The sequence below is a fragment of the Cygnus olor genome, chromosome 6, assembly GCF_009769625.2.
Source record: "Cygnus olor isolate bCygOlo1 chromosome 6, bCygOlo1.pri.v2, whole genome shotgun sequence".
Taxonomy (NCBI): Eukaryota; Metazoa; Chordata; class Aves; order Anseriformes; family Anatidae; genus Cygnus; species Cygnus olor.
The window spans coordinates 1,335,406-1,350,330 of NC_049174.1; the positions used below are offsets into that span (position 1 = coordinate 1,335,406).

The 14,925-nt window shown below is 34.3% G+C and overlaps 1 protein-coding gene across 8 annotated transcripts in view; it reads left to right on the top strand.

Annotated features, from left to right (window-relative positions):
- Nucleotides 1-14,925, top strand: part of BOLL (boule homolog, RNA binding protein) — a 34,099-nt gene that overhangs the window by 15,629 nt on the left and 3,545 nt on the right. For 3 of the 8 annotated variants that reach the window (XM_040562653.1, XM_040562652.1, XM_040562651.1), the window contains exons 8-12: nt 260-331; nt 1,322-1,369; nt 2,075-2,203; nt 3,420-3,518; nt 4,250-4,550. In XM_040562653.1, the coding sequence (XP_040418587.1) occupies nt 260-331; nt 1,322-1,369; nt 2,075-2,203; nt 3,420-3,518; nt 4,250-4,288 (387 nt within the window). In that variant the 3' untranslated portion in view covers nt 4,289-4,550. Of the gene's footprint in view, nt 1-259; nt 332-1,321; nt 1,370-2,074; nt 2,204-3,419; nt 3,519-4,249; nt 4,551-4,618; nt 7,679-7,713; nt 8,318-14,925 lie in introns of those variants that run through there. The other 5 variants (XM_040562650.1, XM_040562654.1, XM_040562658.1 and 2 more) reach the window with 5 other exon arrangements.

Consider the following 14,925-nt stretch of genomic DNA (forward strand, 5'->3'; position numbering starts at 1 on the left):
TGGAAAAGGGAAGAAAGCGTCTGGGGCTGTGGAGAGGATAGGAATATGTCGGTGACAACTTAGATTGGCCATATTGCTTCATTTATTGTGTAGGCCCCCGGGAAGCAGTGGTCTTGAAGAACCTAAATGAAAGTTAAAACCTGGTAAATGCATTTTCAAAAGGCAGGGGAGGTGGTTCAGCATATAGTATTTAAGATAAGTTAAAGGAGTGACAATTTATGAAATTGCTGCATTGACTTGTAACTTTTTTGTCTTAAAGTCACGCTCTGTGTCCAGCTCACCTATGATGGTAGCTCAACCAGTTTATCAGCCTCCTACTTATCATTATCAGGTATCTGTTTGAAAATTACTTTCAGAGCGTTGATACTCCTTCCAGACATGCAATTTTTGTTTGCAATGCTGTCCCAGTTCCGTTTATTCTTAAGAAATAGAAAGACTGTTCAAAATAGCTGTTTAAAACAGATTTTAACTTCATTGAAGATGATTTTTCACTAGTATATGATTTCTACCTACCTGTCTAATTACATGGAAATGGAATAAATTATTTTTTTTCTTTGTTGCCAGACAGCTGTCTTAGTACCATTCTTTTTTTTTTATCATTCTAAGCCAAACTCCTGCTCAGAGCAGTGTTGGTTAGGTCAGGTGTCTCAGGAATTTGTCCAGTTGAATTTTTAAAATCTCCGATGGAGATTCTACAACCTCTCTCGACAGACTCTTCCAATAATTGATCCTTCTCCTGGTAAAAGATTATTTTTTTTATTTTGTTTTTATTTCTTCTCCTCCTTGTGTCTGAGTAGAATGTTCAAGTTCAGCATTTGTCCGTTAACTCTTGTGCTCTGAACACCTCTGATGAGTCTGGCTTGGTCATATTAATGCCCTCCCATTAGGTAGTTGTAGCCAGTGATAGCTATACCCTCCCACCTTCATCCTTTTTGAAGCTGAACAAACCCAGTTCTGTCAGTATCCTGGTATGTCTGTTCTCCAGTTCCCTAACTGTCTTGTTGGTCCACTGCTGAACTTCTGCAGCATGCTTCATGTGTGTTGGAAAGTTAACTGCATTTTGTACATTTTCTTACTTAGCCACATTTTATAGATGCTTCGTTATTTTAGAAGCAATGAAATGCCCAGCTCAGAGGCTGAATGGAAGTAGACAAAATTATGTTCTTGAATTATTTGGGGGTTTATGAAAATCATTAGTTCTTCTTAATTAAGATTTGAATGAGGATTTGGGATGATTTTGAATCTAGTATGTTGGGAAGGTGTATCTCTGTGCATATGTTTTTGACTACATAAGTAATATCTTCTGTCTGTTTGAGTTTAGGCACCAACACAGTGTCTTCCAGGTCAGTGGCAGTGGTCTGTTCCACAGGTAAATACATTTCACAGTTGCAGCATTTTACCATTAGTTTGCATCTAGTTTAAAGATAGGATGTGGTCATCCATTTTTTTTTCAGTAGTTTTTTTCTTCAAATCGAATGCTAAAATGAAATTTCCCACTATTTACAATGTTGGTGAAATAAATAGCTATATTTTATCAACGCATCTGCAACGTTTCTGGTACAATAGAAGGCATAAAATAGCATTTACTGAAACATTAAGCAAAAACTTCTTGTAAAGAAATCATCTTCTGCTTCCCCTCTTCTTCCGAAGAGGTTTGTGTTAAATTATCAAAAAGGTTTTTTTGTATAATATTTTTGTAAGCAAATTATAACTGTACATTATGTGACTTTGAGAGTGTCAGTTTAGAGAGCATTGTTAGAGAATTCCAAAACTTTATAAAACAGTTTTGGAATTCTCTAACAATGCTCTCTAAAATGTCAATGAAATTTGAAAATTCTTTTAAAGGGATTTAAGGACATCTCTGTTTTATCGTGCTATCTGACTTGCCTAACTACTTCCCCCGTCAGATTGTTTCTTTAGGTTTCTTAGCTTCTTTCTTAGTGAAGATGAATTTGGCACTTTGATTTAAAGCTTTAACTTTGTTTATATGTAGCAAAGATGACTGTAAAATAAGCTTTGCTATTTATAGTGTATAAATCATGTTAATTTATGGAAGTAATGTGTTTTATTTCAGTCTCCTGCTTCTTCACCTTCGTTCTTTTATGTGCACCCTTCCGAAGTCATTTATCAGCCAGTAGGGATTGCCCAGGAAGGTGGTTGTGTACCTCCTCCTTTCCTTCTAGTGGAAGCTGCAGTTCCAGAGGTATTTTCATGATCACTTTAATTCTCAGTCGAAACATTTATCTGCAATTGAAAAACACATTTAGTTTAAGCACAGGTAGTTCAGAGCACTTACGTCAGCAGTTCTACGTACTTTCCACCAAATCCATACTGTTGCAGTGTTAATTCATTTTTAGTTGTCTTCAGATTAGAGTATCTCTTCCAATTTTCTAGGAGGATGCTTAGATTCAGAAATACTTTAGAGGGTCACAGGTGTCTGACAGCAGTATAAAGGCTCATCAGATTGTTTTATTAGAAGATAATATTTAAATAAAATAGGAGTCAGGATCTTCAGAATGCTGAATTAATCTATCCAAACTATGAGTTTCTCTAAGTAGTTCTTTTTCTGTGTAAGTAGAAGCTAGTTTCTGAATATTCAGAAGAGCAGAATGAATTGAGAGTAGTTTCTGCTATGCTTCGCTTACAATTTTTTTTTGCTTCTGTATCAGTAGCAATTCTAATTTTTGAGAGATTTTTAATGTACAATAAGGCTATTTCTTTATGATTGGGTATGAAAAACGACAGCAATAGACTAAAAAAAAGTATTAAAATTTGAAAATGTGTTATGATTAATTGGTACTCTTCCTCTTTGTTAATTCATCTTCCTTAACAGAGATGTCAGAATAAATGGTAAATTAGCTCAGTAATAAAGTATTTTTACAAAAGTTGGAGATAATTGTATTGCTACAAGAGATGAGTGCCAAAACTGATACTCCAAACATCTTTGGTGAGAAATCCTGACACACATAAATAATACCACTACAGCCTTCTTCTTGAATAATACAAAACTTGTGTTGCTGTTTTTTTTCTCCTTTTATAAAACACATAAATCTCAGTATTTATTGTGTAATATTTAAACACTGTTCCAGTTAGAGCTGACTGAATTAGCTTTGTACTACAAAAGTGTGCTACTTCAGTAAAAGAAAATGCTTTCTGGCACTAATCTAATTAAGGTAGATTAAAGATATGATAGTGATCTAAACAAACTAAATTAGCCAAACTTTGATACATTAGGAATAACATGTTTAAATAGTGATATTTCTGTTTCTAAAAAGTTTAGTAGCTGTTTATATATATATATATGTATATATAAATAGTATATATTACTCGACAATTTGAAGTTACAAGGAATTTAAAATCATGTCATGAAATAAGCTTTTCTGCTCACTTTTTTTTATTATTTTTATTTTTTATATTAGCCATATTCTGATCATGGAGTTCAAGCACCCCATCACCAGCCTTACGCCCAGAGTGCCATAGCCATGCCTGCACCTGTGAGTCAAATTAAGCCAGTTAAAGTAAGCACAGTAGTCTTACTCTCCCCTCTTCTGAAGGGGACAGGAAGAGAAGAGGGGCAAAGGTGAAAGTCTTTTAATAATAAATTAATAAATAAGGAAAACAGAGATGTTGCAGACAAACTGAGGTTTTTCTTCACTTGAGGCTTTGTTACAGAGAGGGCATAGAGATTACTGATTTTAGAACTATTTTTGGAAATAAAAAAAAATACATAACTAATTATTATGAAATTGAGAATCAGAGAAGTGCAAATTAACAATGTGTTTTGAGAGAAAATGATGGTACAAATCCTTGTCTTTGTCTCTGGATCTTGAGAAGTTGAATTCATTGCTTGCAGCCTCAAATAAGCACCTCATGTTGTGTCAAGGTGGAGTTCTGGAACACTGTTTATGAAAAACTGTCTGAGTTGGTTGCCTGCAGGTGTTTTTCTGCACAGTTCTGGTATTGAATGGCCATTCTAAAAAGTGTGGTTCTTCCCTATCACCTGATGCAAGGTTTTTCTTGAGTCTCAGTTTAAGAACCCTTTGCCTAAATTTCTAAGGATGTTAACACAACTTTTGAAATCAGGTTTTGCCTAGACTGCCTGATAACAAAAGACTGATGGTGTCAGTAGGTTTACTTGATACAACAGCACTTCTTCTGTAAAGATGATTGCTAAACTATGAGTAACAGTAGGTAAGAATGACTCAAATACCTGTTACAGGCTCTCATATATTTCCTTAATTTATTTTAGATTTATTTTGAGAAGAATCTTTTCCAGAGTATTGTGTAACAGTATCTCCTAAAATATCCAGCAGAGGGGGCTGTAACATTAAGTGTTGTCTGGAAATAAAATGCAATTACTCCAATAAAAAAAAAGAAAATAGAAACTGAACATGAGTTTAAAAATAGTAGTCCTGGGTGATTCATTTGTTTAAGTAATACTTAAAAGGAAGCTGGTATGACAGAGTGATCATATTATCCAGTTTACATTCCATTTTCTCACACACACAAGCAAAAAAATACACAATAGTCTCGGAATCAAAAACAAATGCATATTTTCTGTATCAAATACAGAAGCAAGCTTTTTACTTTGAAACTTGACTTTTATTATCTATCCTAGGACCAAGGAGAGCAAGATAGTATGCAGTAAGTTAAAAGATAAATCTAAAGCATGTTAGCTTTTCCTCTTCCACATTAATGACCACAGTATCATGCTTTTCCTTAGAGCAGAGTGGTTTACTCTGTTGTAAGTGACAATGTATTAATTTGGTGTAGAATGTGTATGCATGGTAAAGCCATGTTTGAAAAGTTATTGTGGCATAGGAAATGAGCTGCACATTCATACTCATTTATCTCATGATACAATGTTTTGTATGTTTTTTCATAGCTGTAGCAGTAATTTCACATGCAGCTTAATCTGGTATAACCCAGGAGCTCATTCCTTTTCCATACCACCCATTTCCTGTGCTCGTACAGGTTTTCATGTGGCAATATGGTAAAACAGGTCAGGTAGGTAAAGATGAATCCCCGCTCCCAGGACATATAAAGCACTAAAACTTGCATCAGTTCCTCAAACCAGTTTGTCAAGCAATAGCGCAAACTCTTGTACTTACACTAGAAGTTTGGGATATGACGGAGGAGCTAAGACTTGTGTTAGCAGTGCTCATTTAAGCATAGAACTGCTAATCCGATGTATTCCTTCATTGTATTTTTTTCTCATTCTTACCTATTTTCTCAGAAGTCTTTGTTGAGTCTATAACTAGAACTAAGCTCTATTCAGGTCTCAAATAGATTCCCAAATACATTTAGACCCTTACAAAGACTAGAAGAATTCTGATAATTTTATTCATTTTAAATTAATGTAAAATAATTTCTGACAGTTAATTTTATTTATTTATAGTTTTGTTTAGTAGTTAATAGTTCTGGAACATAGTTCTCCATTCGTCTTACCTTTTCACGTACCCTCTTACAGTTTTGAGTATGTTCCATGCATAATGTCTTTGATCAGCATATATTGTCTATCACTATGGTTGGGCACTCGAGAGTGATTGGAAATAAAAGAGCAAATGTTGAGAGCAGGCTGGTATGTATTAAGCAAGTGTTTGTCTCATTACCACGTGCTCCCCAGCTGCAGGAAAATATTGCCTGCTGGCTGCTTTCTTGTTAAAATATCCCAACAAACATGTATCTGCTGCTTGAAAATTACGAGTAATGACCATGAAAGAGGGAACAGATTTTAAAATGTCGACATTGTATTGACGGTCATTTGTTACCCCCAGTGCACTAGGAGTTGCAATATACGCTTTAATATTATTACTACTTGGAGCTGTAAGTCATGTGGTGAGAGCAGGATGGGTGACAGCCAGTATCCAGATATAGTACAGATATGCACAAATATAGTAGAAAGTTACAGACTATAGTGTATAGTCTATGGTAATAGCAGCAATGTAAGTTAAGATTGGAATTCATGTTGTCTGGTTTCAGACCTGGAAGTATTACGTCAGAGTTAAATTTTTGTTTTGGTAGATGGCTGTCTTGAATTAGGAAGTACTGGCATGGTCAGTGTTTACTGGATATTGTCTGGGAGGCCTGGGGAGCTGTGCATTACAGTTACAGTCTAAAAAACTGAGCAAAGGTATAAAAGGTTGTGGCAAGTGGAGGTGGGTAGGTGAGGGTGGTTCGTTGTTTTGTTTTATGCTTTTTGTTTTTCTTCTCAGTCATCTTTTCCAACTGGAGTGTAACCCATAGGGGGTAACTTTGCTGTTCCTGTGATCTGAATCCGATGGAATGGTTTGGCCAGTGTGAGAAGTATGAGATGATACACCGTCTTTTCCTGCACAAGACTTCCTAGGAGGCATTCTTGTTTATTTGAGCTTGGACATTTAGTCTGAGGGGAAGGAAATCTATCTACTATACATAGATCCTTTATGCCTGTCCTCACAGTAGACTAGTTTTAGCTGACAGTCTGATCTTCCATAATCCAGTTCTTGAAAACTAAAAGTGCTATATACCAGATTGGACTTAGTTTAAGCTTAACCTGTAGAAAATGTTCTAGAAAGTCACAGAAGAGTACAAAGGTAGTAAGGTTGTTTTTTTTTTTTGGTTTTGTGTGTGTTTCTTGTTGTTTTTTTTGTTTGTTTGTTTTTGTTGTTGTTGTTTTGTTTTTTTGTTTTTTCCTGAAAACCCCACTGGCTGGGCTCTGAAGCAAGAACCAATCAATGATAGAAATATAACTTGGCTTTCAGATTTGTTTGCTTGGTTTTTGCCACCACTTTGTTCTCTGTTCTCCACAATCTTTTCAATAGCTTTAAAATGGAATTTTGTACTTCCCATAAGAAAAGGCTTTCAGAAAGGTCAAAGATTCTTCACTTAGATACTTCCAGTCTACAGTCCGTTGGCAGTAATTGCATTGGCTCCAACTCAAAAGGAGAGGAGGATCTGCCCATGTCAAAAGAGAATTTAGAGTATTAATTTGAAATGTAGTATTACTAGTACTCATGTATATTTACATTCTGGTGGTAATGGCATGTGGTGATAACACCTTGGTCTTTTTGTAGTGGCCATTCTGTAAATTTAACTGAACTTAGAGTGCTCCATTTTTCTCTGCAATTAGGAGCAATAAGGTAAAATTTCTGGTTTATGTGCATTTATAATATGTGTAAATACACCTATGTTTATGTCTGTAGATATGTATATACATACAAATGTATGTATACCTAAATCGTGTTTTTTGAAGGAAAGTCTTGGTGTAAGCATTTTTGGAAAAGCATAGTAATTTTATACTAGAACTATGTACTTACAGCATGATATGTGGAACAAAAAAAATCAAGTTTAATTTTCAGTATAGGTAAGTATTTTTTTCTTCATTTATACATGTAATGAAATCAGGAATAATAAAACTTGTGTTTTAAATTACCTAAATCTTAGAAACATGCATACAAAACTTGTCCTCATATATGATTAACAGGCTTGTCACGAGCTGTAGCATGGTCTATTGCTCTTTAAAGGGTATTTTAAACTCCACCAAAAACATATTCGTTAATTCTTGTTAACATAGAAAGGAGCAGAATGGCATGCTTTGTCTTGCACTGTTTCCTTCTGCGCTCCCTTTACAAGCTCCTCTTTTTCTGTTCTGATAGTTTGTTCTCATTACAGTTTAGTGGTTTCTTTTGCTTTCTCTGATATGTATGTTCTCTCTCTCTCTTTACTTGACAGACACTATGGAGCATTCACTATTAAACCATTTGGGCAGCTTTAGTCTACCTGTTCTGATTTTCTTGTCCAGTCCTTCCCATGTGGCTGAGATCCACCATCAACATACCAGCTAGCAGCTGCCTGTTGTGAAACTTAGGGTCAGTTGTTTCATTGCAATGCTTGATATTTACGAATCGGTAAACAATAAAACACGCTAAGACAGAATTTAGTATAATCTGCAAAATTACTTAGTTGCTTCATGCATGTTTGTAAATTTCTTGTTATTTATAGACAATAAACTTTATGTAGCTCTTGCAATTCATTCCCAAGACAGTTGTGTATATATTCATTCCATCATTATTTTCTCTCATATTCAAGTTTCCAAGTTCCGTGCATGTTGGGATTATTTTTCTTCAACAACAAGGGAAAATTTTGGCTTTTCAACGTATGATTTCTGTTTCTGTTACTAGCAACTAGCTTCCTCCCCTTCTCTCCTGATTTTTGGTGATTTACAGTGATTTGTCTTCATGGAGTTATACTCTATGGCAAGTGCTTAACCATGCTTTTTATTGTGAAAAAGGTGCTGCTTTTAGTTGCTTTTTTTTTATTTTAAATTTAATATTTTAGTGAGATGAAGTGATGGAAGAATATCCTTTGCACATGTTATTATTTGTGTCCATTTATTATTTGTTAGCCTTTTAACAGCCCAGCAATGTGTAGCAGGGGCTCGCTGTTTGGTTAGGGTGTGACTTCTTATCTGTGTGCGCATCTGTACAATAAATCCCTGGATGTGGCTTTTAAAAAAAATATGCTGGTGTGAAGCATTTGTTCTTCACTGTCCTGCTGGGACCAGGCATTACAGAGGAGGAAACGTGTTGTGTCCTCCATATCCTAATGCAAGTCAAAACTAAAGAAGAAGTTAGAGAAAGAGATTGGAACTCCAAGGCTGATGTAACAGTGGCTAAAGTAGGTACTGGATGAAGGCTGGTACTAGATGGCCCACGAGGCTAGAAGTTTGGAAAGGAAATGTACAAGATTTGGAGCAAGTAGATGATGAAAAGAAACTGAAATCTTCATTAAGATTTCATTAAGTTGGGTTGAATATTCTGATAGGAATGCAAGAACTGCAGCTGGTAGTACTATGAAACTGGCAGAGCTAGAAGGGAGGGGAAAAGACAAATAAACTTAATAACAGAAGAAAGAGGAGTAGCAGAGAGCTAAGGTTAGAAAACAAATGGTTTTGAGTCTGTTGTGTGGCATAGTAGGAAAGGGCTAAAAAGATTCAGAATGGTTAAGTAAAGAAAACAAAATATCTGGGAGTTTCACAAGTGGAATACAGAGCAGCTGAGATGCAAAGGGAGATTGTAGGAGAAGAACCTGATCTTAGGAAGACTAAACAGAATATACAAGCAATTCTAGAAACAGTTCTTGCTAGCACCTAAGACAGTAGCCCTGTTTTCTGGATCTTGTCATCCTTTTGTCAGCAGCAAGTGTCATCCACTGACAAGTTAATCAGTCAGTTGCATATTTGTTAGTTTACAAACAGGACAGCTATCAGTTGTTCACCTCACATTTTATAAACCTGTGAGCTTTGGCTACTGAAAATAATATAAGCATGATTACAATTTCAAATAGTAATTTCAAAACTGTTTGTTATTAAATATACTGGAAACTACATACAAATCAAAAGAAATTTAAGGCTGACCCATCAGTTTGAGTCAGAATTAAGGCTGTTTATACAGTATGGAGATATATATGGTTTTAAAGCTATCTAGAATATTTTCCCAGCTAAGTTGAAATGCTCAGGTATCAGGTTATATACTTAGGAAACCTGTGAAATAAACTAAAACAGTTACTAGGAATGTCTAGTCCTAAGCTGAGTTTGAGGTTTTTTAATCTATTGTTCTAATCTGTTACAGAGAATGCAAAAGTTTAAAAAAAAGTATATATTGGTTAAATAGTTTTGCACAGTATATTATAAAAATGAATGTTCTCTGATCATTTTGAAAGAGGATAGCTATTGCTTTACTGACTTGATACACTTCTGTAAAGCTATATGATGAGTGAACAAGACCTGTTTTTGCTAAATTAAACTTGAACTCATTTGAAGGCTCCATTCTTGCAAACAAACGAAGTTATTTCTTGCCACTGTCAACTTCTAGTATGTAATAGATATCTGACTTTCTTTTTAAATTAAGCCTGTTGAGCAGATGGAGTATCAAAATAGACTCTATCTTTTCGTTGAAGCATAATTAATGTAATAAATCAGACACACTTGGAATTGGAGGAACCAACATAGCATTTTTCCCTCTCTTTAGGAATCAAGATTGCGTTCTGTGAGAAGAAATTTTTTACATCATCCGTCTGTGAGTCTCAAACCTCAATATACATGAAGTCCCCATTTTTATCCTAGAAAACATGACAGAATGGAGGATGAAATATACCATCTTCTTCTATAGATTCTCTAAAATGTCTTTTTAGGTATTCAGTTTGCTAATGCACCTCTGACGTGGAGGATGTGTAGTTCCTAACTTCTACCATTTGTCTGAGTGTGCCTAAATTTAAATGCCATAGTGTTTTGTAAAGAAATAAAATCAAATTTTGTAGTTCGGACAGGTAAACACGTGAAACTGTGATTTTATCCTGCATTTCCTTTTCTTAATAAAAACACTTTCACAGGACAAAACTGTAACTTCTGGTATACAGCCTGATGTATAAACATTGGTTACTAACATAGATTGAAAAATGGCATACAAGTTATTAAACAGAAAATTTCACATTTAGTTTCTGTACTACATAAATTTAAAAGGTCCTTTAATTACAGCGGAAAAGCCATTTTCCCATATATACACTAGCAGCATCTGTGTGTTACAGGTTTTTTTTTTTTAATCTATGTGCATTTTGTTTCAATTCCAATAGCTTTTGTGTATTTCTGTGTTTTTTTGTGTTTTTTTTTCCAATCAGAATTCTCTGGTTTTATAAGTTGTCTTTACTTGTGTGTCATTTTAGTGCTTGGGTATAGTAACTTTTTAAAATTTGGACCACTAGTTGAATAATTGCTTATCTTCATAAGATGGTGACATTTTTCTTATATGGTAAGCAATATATTTGACTTTATGAACACTTGAAAACATTTGAAAATTTCACCTCTCTGTTTTGAATTTTTCTGTTGTCTGAGCAAGACTTAGGAACTCCTTGACAATGTAATGAGATTGAATACTTCTTTCTCCTCAATTGCCAGAAAATATTTTTCTTCTTTTTATCCTTGCTTCTCCTTTCATCCCGCTAGGATACCTTATATATTTTGTATAACTTGGGTTCCTCAAAGGTTAAAATATAGCTTTTGTATTTAATAGGAAAACAAGCTATGGGTTATTGCTTGTAGTAGCGTTGACATCTTTATATATGTAAAATATGCTGGTTTATTTTTGGTTTTATTTTTTTGTTTTGTTTCTTAATCACTTAGGAATCTTACAGAGTGGGCATTATTGTCAGTCAATGTAACTGTAATAATCTTAAAAGATGATTCTAGCAGTCAATAGTATTACTAGTGTGCAGGAAAAGAGATGGAAACTGGTGCTGTTCTTACAGTTGTTTGAAATTGTTCTGAAGGGAGATGCCATGTACTTAGTTGCATGTTTACTCAAGTTACTTTATACCTTTTGCTAAGTAGAAAAAAAAAATTACATGATTTGTTTTTTAAAAAATGTGTTACTATGGAAGCTGTGGAGATTGTTTTGCCCAATGAGTATCAGATATTTGCAAGTTACTGGGTCCACAGAGATATCAGCATATTTCTGAGGGGGTAAATAGCTGCTGCTCTAGTTTGTCATGTCTTTGAGCCAGTCTGTACCACCAAAAATATCTGTCCAGTTGTTCTTCTGTTTTATTTAGATTTTAGAATTCATCGTTATAAATACTACAGAAATGTTGGCACATCCTAACAATAACTCATTTCCGTGAGAGAATTTTTATGTAGTAAATCTTTCTGTAAATGCTATGCTGTCTCTGAAGCTGCCAAAAGAAAGTTGTGTGTTCTGTTAGAGGCTTTTTTCTTGGATCATGAAGCAAATGCACATTTGACCCACAATTTGGAAGATTTAGTCCTAAATCCTTATTTTGGGGATTAACAGTTTCAGTTTACTAAATATAACTTCCCTGTTTCTAAAGTGGTTTAGAGATAGAAGAGGTAATTTTCCTAACAAGTACTATATTGAAAATGTGCTCACGGGGAAATCTTTTGAACTAATAGCTTGAAAATGTGTAAATATTGTGCAGTCATTTATACATCTATCAGCTTAAGTTGCATCTAATGCAAATACAAAATGTCATTTATTTCTGTTTATTGGAACAGATGTTATATTGTTGATAATGAGTTGATCCCATGGCCTTTGCTTCAAAGAACATTTACTTCGTTTTTACTTCCATATGAACTTGATCATTTGGAAGGATATTCAGCATTAAGCACAGAAGTCTACCCACAGTGTTCTACTGCAAGGTCTATAACTTCAGTCTGGAGGTGTCAGTTGTTAGGATTATATCACCAGGTCTTAACAATGCTTCATTTTGTTCTGACACCTAGAAAAGACCAAGATGAACCACTGATTGGTGGTTTTCTTTCAGGAACCACAGATTGCTGTTGAAACATTGATGGTTCTCTGTTCATATTCTAGTTTACCTTTCTTTAAGATGTCTGCCAACAATGAAGGCATAACATGAATTACTAGTAGCTGAACCTTTAAGCTCGCAGTAGTTGAATCCTATCTTAGTAATTCAGGTACCTCAATTGTGTCTGACTTCTGTAATTTATTACAGGAATACACTTATTTACACTAAGAAAGGACTACATGATTTTCTCACAGGTGGTGCCTAAAATTGCATTATTTTGACACTGTAGCTTTCACAATTTTAAAAAATCTCGTAGGCTACACAGTATTACCTTCCTACCACTTAAAATTTTCATAATGGGGAGATTTGTATACTCCTATACAGAATTCATCTAGTTAAGTGCAGATATTTAGATTCCTCCCTGTGATTTTGGGTTTGGAGAAGGGTTAACATCTCCTTTGGACCTCTGTAGTTTCCCTTTGGTAGCTGTAGGAGGGTTCAGATTAGGAGTAGGGTCCCTGGACTCTCAGTAGCTAATGGCAAATAATCATCTTTGTGCACTGCTTGTCACATAGTAGCAAACCAAATTAATTTTCTGATTTCCACTCCCTGAGAATTTAGTGACCCTTGCTAGTATTGTTTATTTTCTACTGAGCTAGCTGTTACAGTGTTTCTAGCAACTGTTGTTTTAGTGTTATATTTACATGCTCAAGTGCTAGTTCTAATATTCTGTTAAGTAACACTGGCTAACAACCTGTAGATATACAAAATTTCTCTCTCCCTTGTGTTTTTATGTATTTGATCAAGGAATGTTTCTTGCATTAAGTAGAATTTTCGGGTTCCCTAATGTTTTGAGTTCCTGCTACTTCTAATCTTGAGCACCAGAAGTCCATTCATCATCCCTGTAAAACTGCTTACATATTTCATATTAAAGTGATTATTTGCATTCTGAAATGCATTTTTCAAATAGTTCAGTCAATGAGTAAACTGCACTCCACTATTAACTGAGCAAAACCTCGCAGAATACATGGCTTTTTTGAAACGTTTTTCAGTTTTTAACAGTTTTAAGATGTAAGAAGTATTAAAGGTGTGAAATAGTGGGTGTTTGGTTGTTGTTTTTTACTGTAAAAAGTACAGTAAAATAGATTTTTAGCTTTGTAATGCTGAACTGCTACAGTAGTTTAAATTCACCTGGTATAAAATTTCCTTCAGTTCTCTTTCCTATTTAAAAGATACACATAGTAAATCATTACATTAAAGATATAAAATATAATGCTAGTGTCTTGATATGCATGTACAATCCTGTATATGGCAGGCAAATCCTTAAAGCTTTTATTCAGAAAATCCAAATAAAAATACAGAAAGCAAAACAGTAATATGTGGCTCTAATTTTAACAGTGTTGAGTAGTGAAGCTAAGATGTAATGGAGAAGTATGTGTCTTGTTAGACACATACTTGTCACTGTAGACTTCTTGAGCCACAAATAATTAGAAAATGTTGAAATTAAGTTTGAGGGCTTCCTATGGTCATTTTATTTCTCTGTCCATCGGTGGAGCTCTAGTCTACGTAAGTGTGTATATTAAATGTAAGCAAAATGCTGTTCATAAAATTTCGGATTGTTTTTTAATCAGATTATTAGACGAGGACATCCAGTTTGATTTGAAAATGTGTGATTTTATTTAACTGCATAGTTGTTTCATTTGATACTGTATTGCAGGTTCAGAGGATCTAGTTAATGCAGCCTTGTTAAATGAGATACTGTGGATGTACATAGATAAATGTGTAATAAATTTGTAGGTCTCATGTTAGAGAACTGTTCATGGCTTTATAAATCCAAAGCTCCTTCTGTTGAAGCTGCTTGTGATGCAGCAGTAAGCAAAAAACAAAGTTTCTGTGGTTTGTAACTTCTAGTAAAGTTCTGGTTTGGTAGCTGAAAGTTCAATGCAAATACTTTGGTCCATATATACTGTTTGAATTGTAACTTGTTTATTTAATTGTAGCATAGATTAATAGTAGAAACAGTTCTAGAAAAATGTGAAAAAATGAATTGATGAGCTTTTATCATTAAACTAAGCTTCTGCAGTCATCAAAACAAACTATTGTCATCTGATTGTACTTTTTAGAATATTTAAGTTAAATATTAATACAGAAAACCTGGCATTTCTGCTCGAAGCTAACATGTTTAGCAAGACTGTTGTTCCTGTTGCATTCACAAAATTGTTCCTTTTAGGGAAAAAAAAAAAAAGATATGTGTGAAATTTAAAAAGATAAAAGGGGCAGGTCAAAGTGGTTATAGTGAAATGATTCTACAGAAAATGAACTAAATGACAGTGCTTTGTTTTAGTTTCTCTTAAAAATAATAGTTCTAATAGTTCTTGAAGATAGAGATGTGAAAATGATTTGACTATCAAATTGCAGTATTCTTCATATTTTTCTAATGGAAATTTTTTTTTACTGTTTTTTTTCTCATTGTCCTTTCCCAAGCAAAACCTTTACTTTACTTTTTCCTGGAGTCGTAAAAAAGAAAAAAAAGTAACCCTAAAAAGAAATACAGAGAGGGACTATGAAGTGCAAAATTGTTGCAATTTGTGAATAATATTATTTAGTTAATGCATTGTCTTTGAT